This window comes from Bos grunniens, chromosome 10, assembly GCF_055505025.1.
Source record: "Bos grunniens cultivar Pamir isolate PY7600 chromosome 10, Bosgru_T2T1.0, whole genome shotgun sequence".
NCBI lineage: Eukaryota > Metazoa > Chordata > Mammalia > Artiodactyla > Bovidae > Bos > Bos grunniens.
Genome location: NC_141174.1, coordinates 31755122 through 31776294, shown reverse-complemented (window position 1 = coordinate 31776294; position 21173 = coordinate 31755122). Strand labels below are relative to the sequence as shown.

Here is a 21173-nt window from a genome sequence, read left to right as displayed (position 1 = left end):
GTTATCGGGTGTGGATTTAGGATGAGTATCACTGAAAAGTCTTGGTTGTAATAGTTTTGTGTATTTTGTTTTGAAGCAATTCGTTCTGGCTCAGAAGAGGTGTTTAGGAGTGGTGCCCTGAAGCAGTTGCTGGAAGTGGTTTTGGCGTTTGGAAATTACATGAATAAAGGCCAAAGAGGCAATGCGTATGGATTCAAGATATCCAGCCTAAATAAGATTGCCGACACCAAATCCAGTATTGACAAGTAAGTATGGAGAACCTGAGCACGTAGGTCGGGGCTCAGCTGTATAACTCTGGGCCTCCTGACACTCAAGTGTCTGGTCTGCACTTTCTCCTTCTTGTCCTCCTCTGACACTGATCCTTTCTTACCTCAGGACCACGCGAATCCCAAGTTCCCACTGGGCCAGTTATCCTTTATTTTCATTCCACAAGGATATCATCTAGTCCAAGTTTTTTGTGTTTTGGGTTTTCTCAGGTAAACATTTTGTATCGTGTAATATGTGAAAGGCAAGTTCACACACTGGAAATACACTGCTAGATGAGGTTTCACAAATTGAACAGATCTGTGTAAGTAGTGACCAGATCAAGAAACAGAGCATTACCAGCATCCTAATAGTCTCCTCGTGACCTCTCCTAATTGCTACTCCTCCACAAAGATAAACTAGCAGCTGAGGATAGAATGTGAGGCTTGCTGGCTTTTTAGATTGTGTTTTCCTTAGTACCTGGAAGCAAGCAGCTATATGAAAAGATGAGGGTATACATGCGTTCTGGCTGTTGGTGTTCAGCTGTTCATCCCAAGACTCATTAAAATGCTTCCTAGAAAGTGTGTTTTAAGTGAACAAGTGAACAGATTCTTGTTAGAGACACCAGGATGTGAAAATGCACTGGTGTCATTTACTGGCAAGGGCATTAGGCATATTAACTCTAGCTTCTCTGAGAACTGTAGTTCTCTAAGGTTCTCACTGTCTTGGAAGGAATTGTTTCTAAGGTAAACTTCTCTGTAACCTGAATTCTTTTTAGAAATACTTCTCTTCACCCTAATTATTCCCAACTAGTGAGCTTTTTACTCTGTATTTTCTATAGGGTTAGTGAAGCATAGCATAATGGCAACCTTGAATCCATCCTATAAGAAATAAGCAGTGTGTTTAGTTGTAGAGCTAAGCCTTATTTTTACATTGTGTAGAAATAGGTTAACAAAGGGCAGCTGATAGATTCTGTCACCACCACCTTATTTTTAATGTAAGCACTCGATCCTTTCAGAGCCGTTTCACATGTGCTTGTCACAACAGCCTGTGAAGTCTCCAGGCCAAGTGCTATATCACCTGTTGTCAGATAAAGAAACGGAGGCCAGGGTCAGGGTCAGGTGTCTCATTTAGCTTGTCTGAGGTCACAGCCTGTTTGGCCTTACAGATATTTGACAACTGTTCTAGTGGTCTGCCCACAGCTTTCCTCTACCAATAGGCAGATTTTATTTGAAAGTTGTAGTAGATAACTGCAGCATCTTACTTGCATGTGAAAGGCCAGCCATCTTTTAAGGAAGGGAGTTCTCTTCCCCTGAGCTTATAGGTTGGGGCAGAAGAAAACCCTCACCACCCGTCACAGGTGGAGGGCCTCTCCACACACAGGTGTGCACACATACCATGCCCTTAATACCCTTTGCATCCCACCCTTCCAACTTACTGATAACCGGGCACTTACTACATGATTATCTACTAGTTAATATAAAAATAAAAAGGCTAAGTACACAGTTAGCCTTTTCAAAACATTAATAAACAAAACCATTTCTGATCTTTTTCTTTTCCCTCTTCACTCTGCATTATAGGCTTGTTTATGGTAATGACCAGAGAATAATCCAATGTGAGATGTCTAGTTAGTTTTTATTATTCAAGAATTTATATTCATTCACATCAGGTGTTATTTGGATAACAGACAAATATAGAAACTGATCTAGTTTTAAGTCTTTCTCCACACAAAAAGTATATATGATTAATTAAATACATTTATTTCTCTGAAATAATGAAGGAAAACAGCATTAGTCTTTCTCATGATGGGCTCTGGAATTTGCCCCTCATGCAACCAGCACATGGCAGACACATAGATTCTGTGAATGGCAAAATTGAAATGGAACAATACAGCTGAACATCTGCAAAATAAGTGACCAGAACTATTAGCTACTGTTTTACTTTGCTGAACAATGGTTCTCTAATTATTGAGAGCAAGAAAAATAAGGGGAAATTTTTTTCCACGTGAGCCAGTTATCTCAGAGGAATAGGATTGCATTGACTTCTAGGAAGCTACAAGGGTAACCAGAAATGGTTTGCATTGATATGGAAAAAAATTGTTTGCCAACTTTGCTTCACTTTAGTTGCTGGGGAGACTGTTGTGACTTAGCCTTGTGAATTAGCAAACTGCCTAAAAATTATGGAAATGGTTTTTAAGCAATGTATTTGTGTCCTCCTAATTATGGTAACTTTCAACAGACTAAGTGGTTCTTGATCTTGGCTGTTAGACTCAATGGGAAGTTTTTAAAAATACTCAGCCTGGCTCCCACTTCATTCCAACTGATGAATCCCAGGTTGGCACAGGCATCTGGGATTCACGTGATTGTAGTGTGCATTGGAGTCGGGGACAAGGGGACCAGACTCCTATGGCGTGGCCTCATGGATACAGTTATCAGATGCCTGCCTTTTCAGCCCAGGTCAGTCAGGGTTCAGCCCTGTCAACACTGAAGAGGGAGCCAGTTATGCAGTTAGGAGCTGAAGTGTTGCTAAAATTAGGCTGCGAGGATATCATACCCATGATGGCATAGTCCTGGCCCAGTTCCAGGCCCTTCCCTGAAATGGGGGGGGGGCTTCCTAACTTTCCAGCCACCCTTTGCTGCAGCAGCAAAACAGATGAGGTCAGAGGGGGAAAGAGAAAAACAAACGAGTCAAAAGGGGAAAATGTTATCCCCCAGACCAAAGAAACCTTAAATGAGAATTCTCAGTGATTCCCATCTGTGGGTCGCTGGTCTGTACTCTCAGACTTGAAAATTAACTGTCCTCTTTGGTGCATTAGACAGACATCCCTCACTCCCCACCCGACCCTGCTTTGTTCTGAACTGCCAGGGCAGGTCTCATCTTTGGGTGGATGCACTGTGAAGGGATGTCCCCACTGGCAATGGTTCAGACTCATTTTCATCACTCATCGCATCACCCAGATTTGGAAGCGTCCTCATTATGGGCCAAAAATGTAATTCTCATCCCCTGCCCTTCCGTTTCAGAAGATGTGTGCCTCTTTTGACATCTATTTATGTAAATCCCATAAATACTCTCCTCTTATCCCTTTCTCTTGAATTCCTGCTTTACAGGAACCTCCAAATTTTGAAAGTAATGCAGGATACAGCTTTCTTTTGGAATCAGACACTTGAATATGCAAATCATATGCCGATATCAACCATGTTTAATACTCTCTCCTCTAACTGTAGGAACATTACACTTTTGCACTATCTCATCACTATCGTGGAAAATAAATACCCCAAGGTTCTCAATCTAAATGAGGAGCTGCGGGACATTCCTCAAGCAGCAAAAGTAAAGTAAGTACTAACACTGAATCGTTTCAGCTTTTCAAATCCCTTGCTTTAGCCATTGAGATAGTGTTACCTTAAGAGGGTCCTTCTGTCTTGCTTTCCCCTGAATAGTATACTTCAGCTTTCCCCTGAAGTAGTTTGAATCATTTCCAAGTCACCCAGATGTATTACATAATTTTGAATATATGATTAACTCTTGAAGAAGGGAGTTATGGGTGCCAACACACTCCCTAACGCCCACGCACAGTTTGAAAATCCAACATATAACTTTATAATTGACCCTTCCTATACGAGTTCCTCCACATCCATGGTTCCACATCTGAGGAATCAGTCAGCCACAAATCACTTAGTCCATAATTACTGGGGAAAAAATGATGTGTAAGTGACCCTCACAGTTCACACCTGTGTTGTTCAAGGTATTGTTGAACCATACTGTGAGCGTATGTTGTGTATACTTGTTCTAGCTGTTTTGGCATACTCCTGGATACAGTTTTTAACTTCTGCAAAACCTAATTTTCTGAGTTACGAAGATACAGGGAAGAAATGTGGTTTCACTAGTTGGAAGGGGTGGTTCTCTTAAAATACAGGTGGGAGCACCCTTAGTTAAATGAGAATATGAGGATTTGTCGTTAAGCAAACAGAAGTGCTGCAGGTCAGGGCGTTGCTGGTATCAATTTTCCCAGGTGCCTACACTCCCAGAAACCAAGCAGCCTTTTAATGGAAAGCAGTCTTTATGCAAATGAAGGAATACAAATAAAGTGGAAAGACGCCAGGTTTTCCCCATAAACTTCACACCACTTTTCAGAGACCTCGTGAGGGGCATGCACTTTTCCTTGCTGCTCTTCTATTGCACCCAGCTCCTCTCCCCCCTTAAAAAAAAATACTTTAAACTGCATCTTTTTGCAGTCATTTTGAAAAATCTGATGAGCAGCCTAATTTTTTTCCTCTGTAGAGTTTGGGAGAAATGTACCATGATGTAAGGCATGCAATTAAAATGTGAAGGTAAATGAAGTATTGGCGAATTTGTTTACTTGTGAATTCTCTGTGAGAATGGTTATAATCTCTAATGTTTAAAGCCATCAAATAAAAAGCATTATGAGAAAAGTCTAGGAAACTTCGTTTTAAAAAAAAACAACAAAAATGAAAACTAAGAAAAATCATTTTTGATTGAAATGTAGGCTATCACCTTGTAGTATTCATACTATCAGTGAAAGTGAAAGTCACTCAGTGATGTCTGACTCTCTGCGATCCCAAGGACTATACAGTCCATGGAATTCTCCAGGCCAGAATACTGGAGTGGGTAGCCTTTCCCTTCTCCAGGGGATCTTCCCAACCCAGGAATCTAACTGGGGTCTCCTGCATTGCAGGCAGATTCTTTACCAGCTGAGCCACATGGGAAGCCCTCAGACTATCAGAGTTTTCTTGAAAAGCAATACAGTAATGATGAGCACAGCACACACATGCCTGTGCCTCAGCTCTTTCTTCCCCTTGTCCAAAGGAAGTCACACGTGGCAAGAAATTTATTTCTACATACCATAATTTGCTTAAGTGAGATTTTTGTGAGATTAAAACGTCATATTTCTATTCTATTCTTTTTATCCAATATACCTATATATATCTCTCCCTCTCATACCTGCTGGCTATGGAAAACAAGAAACATAATCCATATAAGTTTAAAATGTTGCTGTCTTTCTGTGAGATCTGAATGCTGAAGAGAATTTTAAGCATTTAAAATGAATTTTAATTTAAAAATTTTAAACACTTAAAATAGTGTGGATGACCAAGAATGAAATATTTAAACTCATTGTACATTTAATTCACAAGTATAAGTCTCATGTTAGTTACTAAAATGCTGCCATTTACAACAGCATGACTGAGCTGGACAAAGAAATAAGCACGTTGAGAAGTGGCCTGAAAGCAGTAGAGATGGTGAGTCTGTCTCTGTTTCTTGTTCTAATTCCCAGTCTTGTCATTACTGGTGTCCAGCGGAGGAGTTGCCAGTTGCCTTGGCATGCTGGTATGCTCGGGAGAAACATTTACTATTAAAAATAAAATGCAAAAACAGAGACGCAAAGGCAGACTGTGTTTAGCCTGGCGACACAGCAGCGGGCATCACGGGAGCTGGGACACTGGACCCAGGGTTCTACCACTTTGCTACCTGTGACGTAGGACTTGTGACAGTGGATTGGGCTAGAGACTCTTCAAGGTCTGCTCAGTGCTCCTGTTCTCTTGATAAATGTTCACTGTCAGTAGAGCAGTGGAACTTCTCTGTCGTCTTTGCATTGACCCTTTGGGGAGAATGCATTGAACACTTTAAGGGTACAGTCCATTCTTAAGGCGAGGAGATCACGATGGCTCAGAATGCTTGCCCTCCACGTGTTACAGTGGCCAGGAGCAGTCAGTCCAGTTTACCTCCTGTAAAGTGATGACAAAGGTGCCTTTCAAAGGAAGGTGGTGATTTAGGTTAGCCTGGGCCTTAGGGAATAGCTGGCGTGTGTGAGAGGAAGTATCTCTTCTAGATGAGATGAACTTCAAGCTACGGCTTAGAAGGAGGGAGAGTGAGCTTAGGTACAGAGGAGGGAAGCCGCCCAAGTCTACGAGATGACCTAAGCCCGGGCTCCATGGAAGGAAAGCAGATCAGAGTGCTGGAGGAAGAGGAGCCAGTGGCCTTAACCCTGATTTGAGGGCGCGGTGCCCCGTGGGTACCACACGGGGGCTGTCACCAAGATGGAGACAGATTAGGGTGGAAGCCTCGCTCCCAAGAGCAGACAGGGCTCTGGCCTGGCCCTTGGTGCAGGAGGCTGGTTTACAGGCAGCTCGGGAAGGTGCCCCACAGATCAACTTATGGGTAACACCAAAAGGACCCTCCTCCTGCTTGTAAAACTGCCATAGAAAGTAGTTGGCATCATTAAGAAGCTCTAATACAAATTAAAGTCACGATGCTAATCTTTTCTGTTTTTAATAAATTAAGGAGCATGTGAGGTTTTCTCTTTTTCCCTTTTTTGGGGGGAGGAAGAAGAAAGACGTGGTGGGTAGGCCACTGTTTAAAAAGTGCAGGAGATGAATTGAGTGCACTGTTTTCCCAGCCCTGTGGCTGGGAGACTATAAAGGAGCGTGGCACATGGTCCTCGGCTTTCACAGGCCAAACAGGGTAAGGGCGGTTTGGGACAAAGCTTGTTTTTAGCCTTCATTCTGCTGTATTTCCTCCCAGTGGAAAGCTTTCTTGAGACTAGCATGGCAGCTATGACAGCCCTAAAGTCTGATAATGGATGCTCTGAGGCCTGCATCTGAGCTAGTTCAGAACAAGGCATAAGACAGGGGTCCCAAGGAAGTTGTGTGTTTGAGGGATTTATTAAAGGTCATTTTGCTGAAATCTCTCTAGCCCCTGGGTCATGTACACTGTAACACACTCTTCATAGGAAACGGCCTACAGCAGCTTCTCTCTACCCCCGGCAGCTTAAATGTTAAGAGGGAGGAAATATTGGGGGGCAGACTTTAACCTGTACAAATATTCATGTGTCCCAACTGTGCATTGCACAAGTCAGTCATACTGTTGGAAAGATATCAAAGGTGGAATTCTCATGAAATTATACATTCATGAAACACATTAAAATTGTTTTCACATCTCTGCACCTCACATATATAACTCCCTTACCAACCCAAGGACTAGAATTGTGGCAATTTCTTTTAATCAGAGCAAGTTCCATAAAAGTTTCCACTTTTATTTCACTTGATTCCCCTGGTAATATGTATATTGCCCTCCTTTTATGAGTGAAGAAACTAAGGCCCAGGCTACTTGCCATGGATAAAAACCAAGTCAGTGGTTGAGCTGAATCAACCCCTAGCTTGTGACCTCTACTCTCCTACTTGTTAGACTCTCTGCCATAGCAGGTATGGAAGAAAATAGAGATCCAGAATAAGTCAATAGATACACAGAGAAGTTGTTACTGAGACCCTGGAGTTAGAGGTTGAGTTCAAATTTTGGCTGTATCACTTATCAGCTACTTGACTTTGAGCAAAGAATGCCTCTGAACCTCAATTTATGTGTCAATACAATTGGCATAATAATTGAACACTCATAGAGGTTTTGTGGAATGAAATAGGAGAATGCATCTGGAAATGGTTTAAGTTATTATTGAAATGAAATTTGAATAAGCTGTGTTCATCACCATGGTAATGGAGAGGATGGCTAATTAACACGACACTAACACCTCTACCTGACTGTTCACAAAACCCGAATGGTATGGATGAGAAGAAAAATGGCATTACAGTGCCAAACGCTACAGCTGAAATTCTACTGACCTAGATATCACAGCTTATGAAATAAGTAGACTCGGCAGATACAGAAAAAAGGGGAAAAAATCAAGACACCAGAGTTCTGAGCACAGAATATCTACAAATTCTCTTGCTTTCAGTCACAAACCCTTTTAATCCAACTTGCTCTCCATTATTTAACTTCTATGAATTTTATCCAAATGTTAATCTGCTTACATTCTAAAGCCAGTATACAAAAACCACACCAATAAAGTACTCGGATGACCGGTTAAATTGCATTTTGCAAATGTGTTTACACACATGGGCATGACTCTGGCAGGGTGGGCAGAAGCAGAGCAGGACATGAACTATCATTAAGACGTTTCTGCAGTAGTTTTGATGTGTTTGCCGTTCTGACTTTTATTAAATTTGAGGCATAAGGGAAATGAAACAAGGTGCGTCTGCATCTGAAGCCTACGTTGACATTATCCATTCCCTGTGTTTAAGGAGCTGGAATATCAGAAGTCTCAGCCCTCACAGCCCGGAGATAAGTTTGTGTCTGTTGTCAGCCAGTTCATCACTGTAGCCAGCTTCAGCTTCTCTGACGTTGAAGATCTTCTAGCAGAAGCCAAAGACTTGGTAAGTTTTCCCTTGCGCACTGAGTGTTGCTCGACAGGGCTGGTACTCTCAGGTATTACAATTACTCTTTCATTTCTAGGACTGTGATCAGTTGAAACACACACTTTCTAACTGGCCTGCATCTCTTTAGATTAGTCAGACCTTGGAGTATCTGAACGGTGTTAAACCAGTGAATACTGTGACAGCTTTTTCTTGGTTATTATTGGGCCGAAGCCTTGTGCTTCAGAAACGTGTAAGATGCTCTCCTTACAAGAGCAGATAAGAGACAGGAGAACAGGGTGTTCCCTCTTTAAATCTCTAGAAGAACTTACTAAATGATAGGCACTTTAATTCACAGCCTCGTCACAAAAGGTATAAATAGGACTTTTAAAATGAATTTTGCTATTTACAAAATCTTGTTTTCCTATAAAGGAAAAGTTTTCATTGACAAATACCCAACACCTTAAAATCCCACTACCCCATCTCACAGTCTCTCTCTAGTTATTTCCTTTTCCAGAATTCACACACATTCATATTCCCGTGCACGTTCTCTCATCCTCTTCTTGTTAATAAATGACAGCAAGCAGCTACCCACCCACCCTATTGAGTTCGTCCACAGTGCCCATTTTTCAGCTGTGACAACACTCTTTGCTTGAAACGTGACTCTTCCCCTTGAAACTTGAGTAATGAACCTCATTTTTCAGTTGTAGATATGGATGATTTTGTATGGAAGTGCACACGCACACTGGTTGGAGTTCAGAAGCAGATTGTGTTAAGATACACTGGCTCCTTTCAGCATGAAACCCCACCTCCAACGTTATTAAATAATAAACATAAGACCAGATATATGTTTGAATGACTGCTGTTACCTGATACCCCTGACTGAAACCAGTGACCTGGTGTTAGCAGCCTCCACTGTGATGGCCCCCACCCCAAACCAGACAGTACAGTACCTATTTCAAGGGCTCAGACATTTTCCTAAGAATCCAGTGAATAGTTAATTTTTTATTTATACACACCCTACTTTTTTAAAAATTTTAGTGTGGGAACTTTAGTCTGGGACGAGTTTTCTTCAGATTTCCAAGACCAAAATATACATGACTTCATCATCACTAGAATTCCTAGATAAAAAGATCATTCAGGATGGCTTGAAGTGCAGGAACTTGAATGCTTTTGAAACGCAATTGTAGGCTATCTATTGCTGTTTTGTTCATACCAGAACTTTTAGAAATTAGCTTGTAAAAATCATGGAGCAAGCTAAAGCACTGTGTGTGGTGTGTGAAGAATGTTGTATTTTTCCCTAAAGAGCTTAGTTTCTAATATAATAGCTCCAAATAAGTAAAAGATCGAGGATGCCTCGGTGAAAAGCGAATATTATTATAAATTTAAAGATATGAAATATATGTATAATTGAAAATTGTTTTACTTAAGAAGAAATGTTGAAAATATTTCCTTTATGTAGGTAGTATTGCCAAAGCATCACAGAAACTTATTAAAGGCAAGCAATGCAAGAAAAATAAAAGCAATTAGACCGTGAAGTATTTATGCAGTCCTCCCCAACCTAAGAGTTTCTAACTATGAAGAAAATGAAAGAGCTGGCAATTTTTTAGTAGTTGATAAGGCATAAGGAGTGAGAATTCATTTGACCTTGAAGCTAGAAACACCATCCTTTGCAGCTTAGGCTTAATAGCATGAGATCCTCACAGAAGGAGGTATAGTTCTTAAAAACCAGTTGACTGGCACCTAACAGTATTTGGATGGCCAAAATAACGCTAAGACACTTGAAAGCATACTATCTTGAATTATGAAGATAACCGCCAAAAGAGCTAAAAATGGAAATGTTAAAGACTGGCTGTGCTGTTTCATTACTGTATATATTTTTTAATTTAATTTTTAAAAATTATCCCTTAATATTTTGCATTTTAGCTGTTTCTAAAAGATTTGCCTTGAAGAGGGCACTAAAACAAAGGTTTTGGAATAAAATTGTATTCTCAGTCCTGAATTTTGGGTTGCCTCAATGATTCCGTAATCGGTGATTGTTTTCTAATTGAGGCCCAGGAAATAGAGTAATACCAGCATTATTTACGATTAGGAAAAGCAGCTGATTTTGATATTAACCATATGGCATCAATAAATATTAAACTACTTCAAAGAAAAGCTAAAGGGGTAAGTTTCCTTACCCCTGCTGAGTTTGCTATTAGTTTTATATCCTGAGCACTCTGTCCTCTGGTATTCTGCTTTCTTGTTTTTTACTACTGTTTAGTTAACAAGAAGTCATAGGATGTAATCATAGATGTTAAGCTGAAATGAGGTGGACAAGAATAAATGGTTTCCCAAGATGCTGGAGTATTAAATTTTTTCCTTTAGAAATGATTAGATATGTTTAGCAGCCAAAGGTAAATCCAGTGAGTTATATTTGACTCAGTTGGAGCTTCAGCCCCTTAAGAGAGATTGATATTTATGTGATCATGGCATTCTCTTGAAACACTGAACTTCTTAAAACCTTCTTTTTCCCAGTTTACTAAAGCAGTGAAACACTTTGGGGAAGAAGCTGGAAAAATACAACCGGATGAGTTCTTTGGCATTTTTGATCAGTTTCTTCAGGCTGTGTCAGAAGCCAAACAAGAGAATGAAAACATGAGAAAGAAGAAGGAGGAGGAGGAGCGCCGAGCTCGCATGGAGGCTCAGGTAAGAGGGCAGGTGACGGGCCAGCCCCACTTCCCGGAAGTTCTCCACTGCATCCGCTTGGTTTTTAGGAAGCACTCCAATGTGCTGGCAAGGAGGAGGGCATCAAAGCCCCCTCTAGAACGCTACTGGGAGTTTAGTCAGTAGAAAGTTTCTCTTCAGCAATGTGGCAGTCTATATGCAAAGCCTAAAAAAATATATTCACATCCTTTGATCTGGAGTTCCACCTCTTAGAAGTCTTTCTAAAGAAATAATTCTACATTTCCACAAAGAACAGCCCTCTTTATAATAAAGCCCTAACCTGGGACAGCCTAAACGTTTACCAACTGGGCACTGGTTCTCAATGATGTTCCGTTCAGTATGGTTCACTCACTCAGTCATGTCTTTGTGACCCCATGGACTGCAGCACACCAGGCCTCCCTGTCCATCACCAACTTACAGAGTTTACTCAAACTCATGTCCATTGAGTCAGTGATGCTATCCAACCATCTCATCCTCTGTTGTCCCCTTCTCCTCCCACCTTCCAGTGAATATTCAGGACTGATTTCCTTTAAGATGGACTGGTTGGATCTCCTTACAGTCCAGTCTCCTTACCGTCAAGAGTCTGATCCAACACCACAGTTCAAAAGCACCAATTCTTCAGCACTCAGCTTTCTTTATAGTCCAACTCTCACATCCATACATGACTACTGGAAAAACCAAAGCTTTGACTAAACAGACCTTTGTTGGCAAAGTAATCTAAATGATGTAATAGCTACATAATGGACTATTTATGCAGTCCTCAAAAGTCATGTCTTTCTCATGTGAGAAAGCTTACAGAATGGTTTCCACATGAAATATTTTTGTGTAAAGTAAGTGTTGATAGTGGTGAGATATACCCCCAGAAGGTTCATAATGGTTATTTCTTGGTAGAATTAAGGATTACTTTTCCCTTTTTATCTGAATATATACATTTTATATAATGTATGCATATTATTTGGATCTTAATAATTGTAACTCTTGCATAGTGGGTTCTAGGCATCCATGGTAGAGAGAGGCTAAATAAGCCTTTGATGTCAAGAATGTGGCCTGATGAGCATTTGCTTTCATCTGTCTATACCATCAAAGAAACCAGTATTTTTAATTAGAATATCATGAGGTTTACCCAGATTCTAAACAGTGAGAGTCTAATTACAAAATGGTGGTCATTTTTTTCATTGCTCCTTGTTTCTACAACGAGCCCCCTCACATCCCAGTCACCCGCTTGTGACAGCCAAGGGATCGGCAGCTATTGACAGACATGGTGTCACTGCACCACTGCCATCCACAGTGTTCGTCTCCACCGAATACAAAATGCAGTATTGTCCTGACACTTCTCTAAGCGGTTGCTTTCCATTTTGCAGCTCAAAGAACAACGTGAAAGGGAACGGAAAATGAGGAAAGCAAAAGAGAACAGTGAAGAAGGCGGAGAGTTTGATGACCTGGTTTCCGCTTTACGCTCAGGAGAAGTGTTTGACAAAGACCTTTCCAAACTGAAACGGAATCGCAAGCGCATCACCAACCAGATGACGGACAGCAGCCGGGAGAGACCGGTCACAAAACTTAACTTCTAATTTCCCTTGAATTCTTTTTTAGAAAGCTCATTAGCAGCCCTTTGAAGTGACTAGAACTTTTCATTACACTGCCTTGCAATCCAAACAGTGGCAATTTCTCCTTTCATCTGTGAGTGAATGTGTGAACGTGTGTGTATGTATGTGTGTGTATATATTAAGAAATGTATATAGAAGTCTGAGTGTTGTCTGGAGACCTATGTTTGGTTAAAAAAGAAAAAACAATCTATGTCTATGTATGTGCTCAGAACCCCTTTGTGTATGCATTCATATTGAGTGTGGCTCATCTTTCCCCGAACACCATGACTGTTCAGAAGCACAATACTGTCTCCTGAAAGAGATATGGAGACATTCCCTAGAGTAAAAAGAAAAACAAAAAATAAATAAATATAGCTTGAGAAATATTTTATGGTTTCCAAGCTTGATATACTTTGAAATTATTTTCATTGGTGAAACTGGTGTTGGAAAAATATAGATTTCAAATGGTTTTTGATAGTTGACAAGTACGATGCTGGTGCATTGCATCAGTAATTGACAGGACCAGCTTAGAATTTCTGACGTTGGTGTGGGGATGCAGTCTGTAAATGTTTATGGAGAACATCTTGCACACAATCTGAATTTTGTAGAATGTCAATCAGAGTTCTTTTCTATGTTTAAAACCTGGACATCAGTTTCCCTCCCTAATTTCATTGTTACCTGCCAAGCACTCATGATGATTTCTTTACATTGCTTTTGGAAAGAACACTATTTATCTAAATGCAATCCATGCTCTTGTTAAAGAACAAAATTACCATAATGTGCTTGTTTTCCTAACAGTATAGAACTATAAACTTTCAAATTTCCCACCGAAGACCTAAAAGAATTCTTTGAAAGGATAAAAACAATTTTTTAAAAAATTTATGGGGTGCCTTTTTTTTTTTTTTTGGTATTTTCTGTTCTGTAGGACAAGCTGCATCTTCTGTAAATATGTTTCTGAACTGAAGAACACTTAGTGAATGCACAAAATGTCACCACCACCACCAGAGATGCCAAGATCTGTTTATCTCTAAGTATGTTTGAAGTGGTTTGCTGTTTATATGTTGTCATTTTAAATTGTGTGTCAGTAACACTACCTGTAAAATTTCAGTCCAAAAGATAAAGCTCTCAGGGAGAAATGAATAAAAACAATGAACATTAGAAAATAAAATATAGATGCTTACCATTAACCTACCAACTCTTAATATCCTTAAATTATATGATATATACAGAGGACTGTTACTTTTTTTTTTTTTTGCTTTGCTTTATTTATTTGTAGTAGGGGAGGGGGGCTAAAGTTCTCTATTTTCTTTCCATCAATCCTGTTGTGGTTGGGTTTCCTGTGGAGAGTAGTTTGTCCTATTGCACTAGAACATTATTTACACACTAAATTGAGTTTCAGTCAATTAACGAATATTTATTGAAACACCTACTATGTGCCAGGCATTGTAGGGCTACAGTGGTAAGCAAGACAGAGCCCCTGCCCCCAGGGAGCTTAAGCTGTAACGGGGACAGTTAAGGGGCAAACAGAATACCAGTGTGTGTGCTGTATAGGAATCGTGCTATTTAAAATAATTTGTATAAACTATAATGCTTAGTGCAGAGGGCAAGGTCTCTGCACTTCGTCAAAGCTGTGAAATCGTGCTCCAAGAGTTGGCAAGAGCCGTGGTTTTACGTTCTTCCCCCTCATTGCAAACTTAGCGACTTTCTACATATTACACAGAAGTAAATGACTAGCAAATAAAACAGTCACAAATAAATCGCAGACGTCACGCTCCCCCGGCTCCTAGGTGTCAAAGTCTGCATGTATACTGTGTCGAAGATGCAGACTGAGACTTCGCTCAAAAAAGCTTGGAGGCGAGGAGAAGTGGGGTACGCTAGTGGGGTTTGTCTATTCCTTAACTAAAGTGCCTCTATGTATATTCTTTTCTATTTAGAGCAGGAGAAATTTGATCTGGCTTGAGTTTGGGACTGCCTTTTGAAAATGGCTTTGTTTTACAGTTTAAGGAATGGGCAAGTGGAGGGAGTCACATAAAGGAGCAAGTTTGTGCAGCATGTTCCTCTCGCCCTTTGTAATCATCCTCGTTTTGATACGGCCATCCTGGCCGGCCTCCTTTGCCATTTCCGTTTTTCGTTTCTTTCCCCGAAAGCTGTGTGCAGGTCATTCCATGTGCCATTGTTGGAAAAAAAGAAAAAAAACACCTACTTTTTAGATTGGTGCTGGTGTAAGTAGCCACTTTTTCTCTCTTGGGTGTGTATTTCAAAAGTTTTTGTTTGTTTTTTTAAATTAATGCCAAAAAGACAAAGCATTATAATTTGTAAACTTAATTATATGTCTTGTATCTTATTAGTTTAGTAGTTGGAACCACTTAGTCTTTAGGTGCAAGACTGTTGTTATAGTACCAAGAAAAAAATGTTGTATGTGTTATGAGACTGTACATTTTTTTTAAATAGCAATATGCAATAAAGAAATGAATTCATTACGTGTATGTATATGCTTTGAGTTTTTAAAACAAACTTCTTTGCAATTTGCACCATTAAATTTAAATATTGCAAGTTGGTTAATTAGGAATAATACAAACTTGTTCATACTGGGCCTTGAAAAGTATAGTTTTCTGCTGTGGCAGCATTCAACACATCCACAGACCACCAGATACTACCTCTTTCTGAAATTAACCTTTTTTGTGCAACTCTGTACGAGTTAAATAGTTTCATAGTGAAAGTGAAGTCGCTTAGTTGTGTCCGACTCTGCAACCCCATGGACTGTAGCCCACCATGCTCCTCTGTCCGTGGGATTTTCCAGGCAAGAGTACCGGAGTGGGTTGCCATTTCCTTCTCCAGAGAATCTTCCCCTCCCAGGGATCGAACCCGGGTCTCCTGCATTGCAGGCAGACACTTTACCGTCTGAACTACTGGTAAAATTATTCAACTGGAGGTATACAAAAGAATCTCTAATCTCTAGAATCAATCTTTTTCATTTTGAAGCATTTCCTTTAAAAAAATTAATTTATCATATTGGTCAATATGGGAAGAGTCACCTGTACAGAAGAAGGAATGTGCATTGTATCCTCTGAAAACTGGCACTCTCTCTTGGCCCCATGTCACTTTGGCTTCCTGGCTGTCCTCTACCCAATGTAAAATCAAGCTGAAAACAAAGGATCCTAGTAGTGGTTGCTTGAGAATCCAAGCACTTCTGATCTTGGGAATGGACTCATGATATTCTTATAATTACTTTTTATTTAGCTCCTGGATACTGCATAATATCCAAACGGTTTTTGTTCTTTTGCACTGGCATTCAGATGGGAGAGATCCTTCTCCATGGTAGGGAAATGTTATATTCCTCCCTACAGTGGAATATACCATTTCCTCTTTACACATTTGAGTGTGGCGCTACATACTGAACCACCTAGCCCCTCAGCTGCCCTGGGGTATTGATAGAAACAGGGGAAAGCCTGAAACTTTGAGATCATTATGCCTACTTGTATGTCTTCAGTTTTCCTCAGAAAATCATCCCTAGGGAAAATGTGCTTCTGTCAGCGGATGAAGCTATTCAAACCTTCCAGGATTCTGCCCTTTTTCTATAACTTAACATGGATAATCTTTAATAAACTAGTTTGAAAGTGAAGTTGCTCAGTTGTATCCGACTCTTTGCGACCCCCATGGACTGTAGCCTACCAGGCTCCTCTGTCCGTGGGATTCTCCAGGCAAGAGTACTGGAGTGGGGTGCCGTTTCCTTCTCCAGGAGATCTTCCCAACCCAAGGATTGAACCCGGGTCTCCTGCATTGCAGGCAGATGCTTTACCATCTGAGCCACCAGGGAAGACTAGTTTGGATACAATTATTTAATAGATTAAGTTCTGAAAGGGAATTTTCTGTGACTTTTAAAAAAAAAATAGCAACCACCACCTGTTTCCTATTATATGGAAAACCTAAGTTAAGTCCTCCCAAGGTTTAACAGCTACTTGATACCATTTGGTTCCATAAGCACTAACTTCAGGAACCATGGGACTATGTATGGAGAGACTGAAAGGGTTCTTGCATCAGGGTCATTCATGAACCATTATACTGAGTTCAGTGCTCATTTTCTCCATTAGGACGATATATATAGGTTTATGTCTCTATATCCCTGTGCCCTCTGTTACTGGGAACTCTACTGAAGTCTAAAGCCTTTTGAGTTCATAATAAAGAAATGGCTTAACATCTATAAATTCTTTATCTTGGAGAAAGCTTGGAATCCCGGAAGGAAGGAAATGTAAAAGGAGTTTCATGTTTTCCATCAGTTCAGTTCAGTTGCTCAGTCGTGCCCGACTCTGTGACCCCATGAATTGCAGCACGCCAGGCCTCCCTGTCCATCACCAACTCCCGGAGTTCACTCAAACTCATGTCCATCGAGTCAGTGATGCCATCCAGCCATCTCATCCTCTGTCGTCCCCTTCTCCTCCTGCCCCCAGTCCCTCCCAGCATCAAGGTCTTTTCCAATGAGTCAACTCTTCGCATGAGGTGGCCAAAGTACTGGAGTTTCAGCTTTAGCACCAGTCCTTCCAGTGAACACCCAGGACTCATTTCCTTTAGAATTGACTGGTTGGATCTCCTTGCAGTCCAAGGGACTCTCAAGAGTCTTCTCCAACACCACAGTTCAAAAGCATCAATTCTTCGGCACTCAGCTTTCTTCACAGTCCAACTCTCACATCCATACGTGACCACTGGAAACACTATAGCCTTGACTAGACAGACCTTTGTTGGCAACGTATGTCTCTGCTTTTGAATATGCTATCTAGGTTGGTCATAACTTTGCTTCCAAGGAGTAAGCGTCTTTTAATTTCATGGCTGCAGTCACCATCTGCGGTGATTTTGGAGCCCAAGAAAATAAAGTCTGCCACTGTTTCCACTGTTTCCCCATCTATTTCCCATGAAGTGATGGGACCAGATGCCATGATCTTCGTTTTCTGAATGTTGAGCTTTAAGCCAACTTTTTCACTCTCCTCTTTCACTTTCATCAAGAGGCTTTTTAGCGCCTCTTCACTTTCTGCCATAAGAGTGGTGTCATCTGTATATCTGAGGTTATTGATATTTCTCCTGGCAATCTTGACTCCAGCTTGTGCTTTTTCCAACCCAGCATTTCTCATGATGTACTCTGCATATAAGTTAAATAAGCATGGTGACAATATACAGCCTTGACATACTCCTTTTCCTATTTGGAACCAGTCTGTTGTTCCATGTCCAGTTCTAACTATTGCTTCCTGACCTGCATATAGGTTTCTCAAGAGGCCGGTCAGATGGTCTGGTATTCCCATCTCTTTCAGAATTTTCCACAGTTTATTGTGATCCACACAGTCAAAGGCTTTGGCATAGTCAATAAAGCAGAAGTAGATGTTTTTCTGGAACTCTCTTGCTTTTTCAATGATCCAAAAAATGTTGGCAATTTGATATCTGGTACCTCTGCCATTTCTAAAACCAGCTTGAACATCTGGAAGTTCATGGTTCACATATTGCTGACCCCTGGCTTGGAGAATTTTGAGCATGACTTTACTAGCATGTGAGATGAGTGCAATTGTGCGGTAGTCTGAGCATTATTTGGCATTGCCTTTCTTTGGCATTGGAATGAAAACTGACCTTTTCCAGTCCTGTGGCCACTGCTGTGTTTTCCAAATTTACTGGCATATTGAGTGTGGCACTTTCACAGCATCATCTTTTAGGATTTGAAATAGTTCAACTGGAATTCCATCACCTCCACTAGCTTTGTTCATAGTGATGCTTCCTAAGGCCCACTTAACTTCGCATTCCAGGATGTCTGGCTCTAGGTGAGTGACCACACCATCGTGATGATCTTGGTTGTGAAGATCTTTTTTGTACAGTGCTGTATATTCTTGCCACCTCCTCTTAATATCTTCTGCTTCTGTTAGGTCCATACCATTTCTGTCCTTTATTGAGCCCATCTTTGCATGAAATGTTCCCTTGGTATCTCTAATTATCACCTCCAAGGTCAGGGGCAGTGGCCGAGAGGAGCTACCCCACGCCCAAGGTCAGGGGTAGAGGCCGAGAGGAGCAACCCCACGTCCAAGGAGCAGTGGCTACGTGGGCCTAGGAGGGCCGAGAGGAGCTACTCCACGTTCAAGGTCAGGAGGGGCAGCTGTGAGGAGATACCCCTCGTCCAAGGTAAGGAGCAGTGGCTGTACTTTGCTGGAGCAGCCATGAAGAGATACCCCATGTCCAAGGTAAGAGAAACCCAAGTAAGATGGTAGGTGTTGCAAGAGGGCATCAGAGGGCAGACACAATGAAACCATAATCACAGAAAATAGTCAATCTGATCACACGGACCACAGCCTTGTCTAACTCAATGAAACTAAGCCATGCCATGTGGGGCCACTGAAGACGGGCGGGTCGTGGTGGAGAGGTTTGACAGAATGTGGTCCACTGGAGAAGGGAATAGCAAACCACTTCAGTATTCTTGCCTTGAGAACCCCATGAACAGTATGAAAAGCCAGCTCAGTAGGTGCCCAGTATGCTACTGGAGATCAGTGGAGAAATAACTCCAGAAAGAATGAAGGGATGGAGCCAAAGCAAAAACAATACCCAGTTGTGGATGTGACTGGTGATAGAGGCAAGGTCCGATGCTGTAAAGAGTGACATTGCATAGGAACCTGGAATGTTAGGTCCATGAATCAAGGCAAATTGGAAGTGGTCAAACAGGAGATGGCAAGAGTGAATGGCAACATTCTAGGAATCAGCGAACTAAAATGGACTGGAATGGGTGAATTTAACTCAGATGACCATTATATCTACTACTGTGGGAAGGAATTCCTTAGAAGAAATGGAGTGGCCATCATGGTCAACAAGAGTCCGAAATGCAGTACTTGGATGCAATCTCAAAAATGACAGAATGATCTCTGTTCGTTTCCAAGGCAAACCATTCAATATCACAGAAATCCAAGTCTATGCCCCAACCAGTAACGCTGAAGAAGCTGAAGTTGAATGGTTCTATGAAGACCTACAAGACCTTTTAGAACTAACACCCAAAAAAGATGTCCTTTTAATTATAGCGGACTGGAATGCAAAAGTAGGAAGTCAAGAAACACCTGGGGTAACAGGCAAATTTGGCCTTGGAATACGGAATGAAGCAGGGTAAAGGCTAATAGAGTTTTGCCAAGAGAACACACTGGTCATAGCAAACACCCTCTTCCAACAACACAAGAGAAGACTCTACACATGGACATCACCAGATGGTCAACACCGAAATCAGACTGATTATATTCTTTGCAGCCAAAGATGGAGAAGCTCTATACAGTCAGCAAAAACAAGACCAGGAGCTGACTATGGCTCAGATCATGAACTCCTTATTGCCAAATTCAGACTTAAATTGAAGAAAGTAGGGAAAACCACTAGACCATTCAGGTATGACCTAAATCAAATCCCTTATGATTATACAGTGGAAGTGAGAAATAGATTTAAGGGACTAGATCTGATAGATAGAGTGCCTGATGAACATGGACGGAGGTTTGTGACATTGTACAGGAGACAGGGATCAAGACCATCCCCATGGAAAAGAAATGCAAAAAAGCAAAATGGCTGTCTGGGGAGACCTTACAAATAGCTGTGAAAAGAAGAGAAGCAAAAAGCAGAGAAAAGGAAAGATATAAACATCTGAATGCAGAGTTCCAAAGAATAGCAAGAAGAGGTAAGAAAGCCTTCCTCAGTGATCAATGCAAAGAAATAGAGGAAAACAACAGAATGGGAAAGACTAGAGATCTCTTCAAGAAAATTAGAGATACCAAGGGAACATTTCATGCAAAGATGAGCACAATAAAGGACAGAAATGGTATGTTTTCCATAGCAAAGAGCAATTACTTTTTATTCATCTTGTAGGGAAAACATCAGATCTAACCTTTGGCCTCTTCCCTGACATGCTTTTGTCTACTGCAATCAGCTGTGTGTTTCCATGGTATCAAACAAACAGCATGAACACGAGATTGTACAGTAAGGGGTTCTGACAATGGAGATCGTTATTTTAATCAAACCTGGGTATGTCTGTGTTTTTTATGGGGAAAAAAAAATTTCCCGTGCCATTTATATAAAGCATGTGTTCTCTCTGCTTCTCTGCCTGTGGTTTCTTTCATTGGGAAGAAGAATAAAGGTCATAGTTCTGTATTGATCTTACCATCTCCCACTTAATTTACACCCTTTATGGTCATGTGTGGACATTCCTGTGGCAAAGGAAGCTGCAATCCCCCCATCAATGGTGAGCATCTCTTAGCATCCTTACCTCCATCCTCCCATCTCACTTCCAATGTAAAAATACTTTCCTAAGTCAAGTGAGATTGAGGGGCCACCCTGACTCAGGGATAGGACGAATGCCAAGACAGGAGGTGATTGTGGTGCCAAGCAATGACTCAGGAAGACAGGGTAGCAGGGAGAAGGAGGTGTCTACCAGATGCTTAAAGAGAGA

At 41.1% G+C, this 21173-nt stretch overlaps 1 protein-coding gene and 1 long non-coding RNA gene across 11 annotated transcripts in view; one reads left to right on the top strand and one right to left on the bottom strand.

The window, feature by feature from the left end:
• DAAM1 (dishevelled associated activator of morphogenesis 1) overlaps window positions 1–15213 on the top strand; it is a 182812-nt gene extending 167599 nt beyond the window's left edge. For all 10 annotated transcript variants that reach the window (XM_086320447.1, XM_086320442.1, XM_086320450.1 and 7 more), the window contains 6 exons: window positions 77–245; window positions 3468–3575; window positions 5438–5498; window positions 8331–8462; window positions 10959–11129; window positions 12509–15213. In XM_086320447.1, the coding sequence (XP_086176573.1) occupies window positions 77–245; window positions 3468–3575; window positions 5438–5498; window positions 8331–8462; window positions 10959–11129; window positions 12509–12718 (851 nt within the window). In that variant the 3' untranslated portion in view covers window positions 12719–15213. The remainder of the gene's footprint in view (window positions 1–76; window positions 246–3467; window positions 3576–5437; window positions 5499–8330; window positions 8463–10958; window positions 11130–12508) is intronic.
• LOC147364257 (uncharacterized) overlaps window positions 5288–21173 on the bottom strand; it is a 79953-nt gene continuing 64067 nt past the window's right edge. The window contains exon 3 of the long non-coding RNA XR_015134254.1: window positions 5288–5984. This is a non-coding gene — a long non-coding RNA (uncharacterized LOC147364257). The remainder of the gene's footprint in view (window positions 5985–21173) is intronic.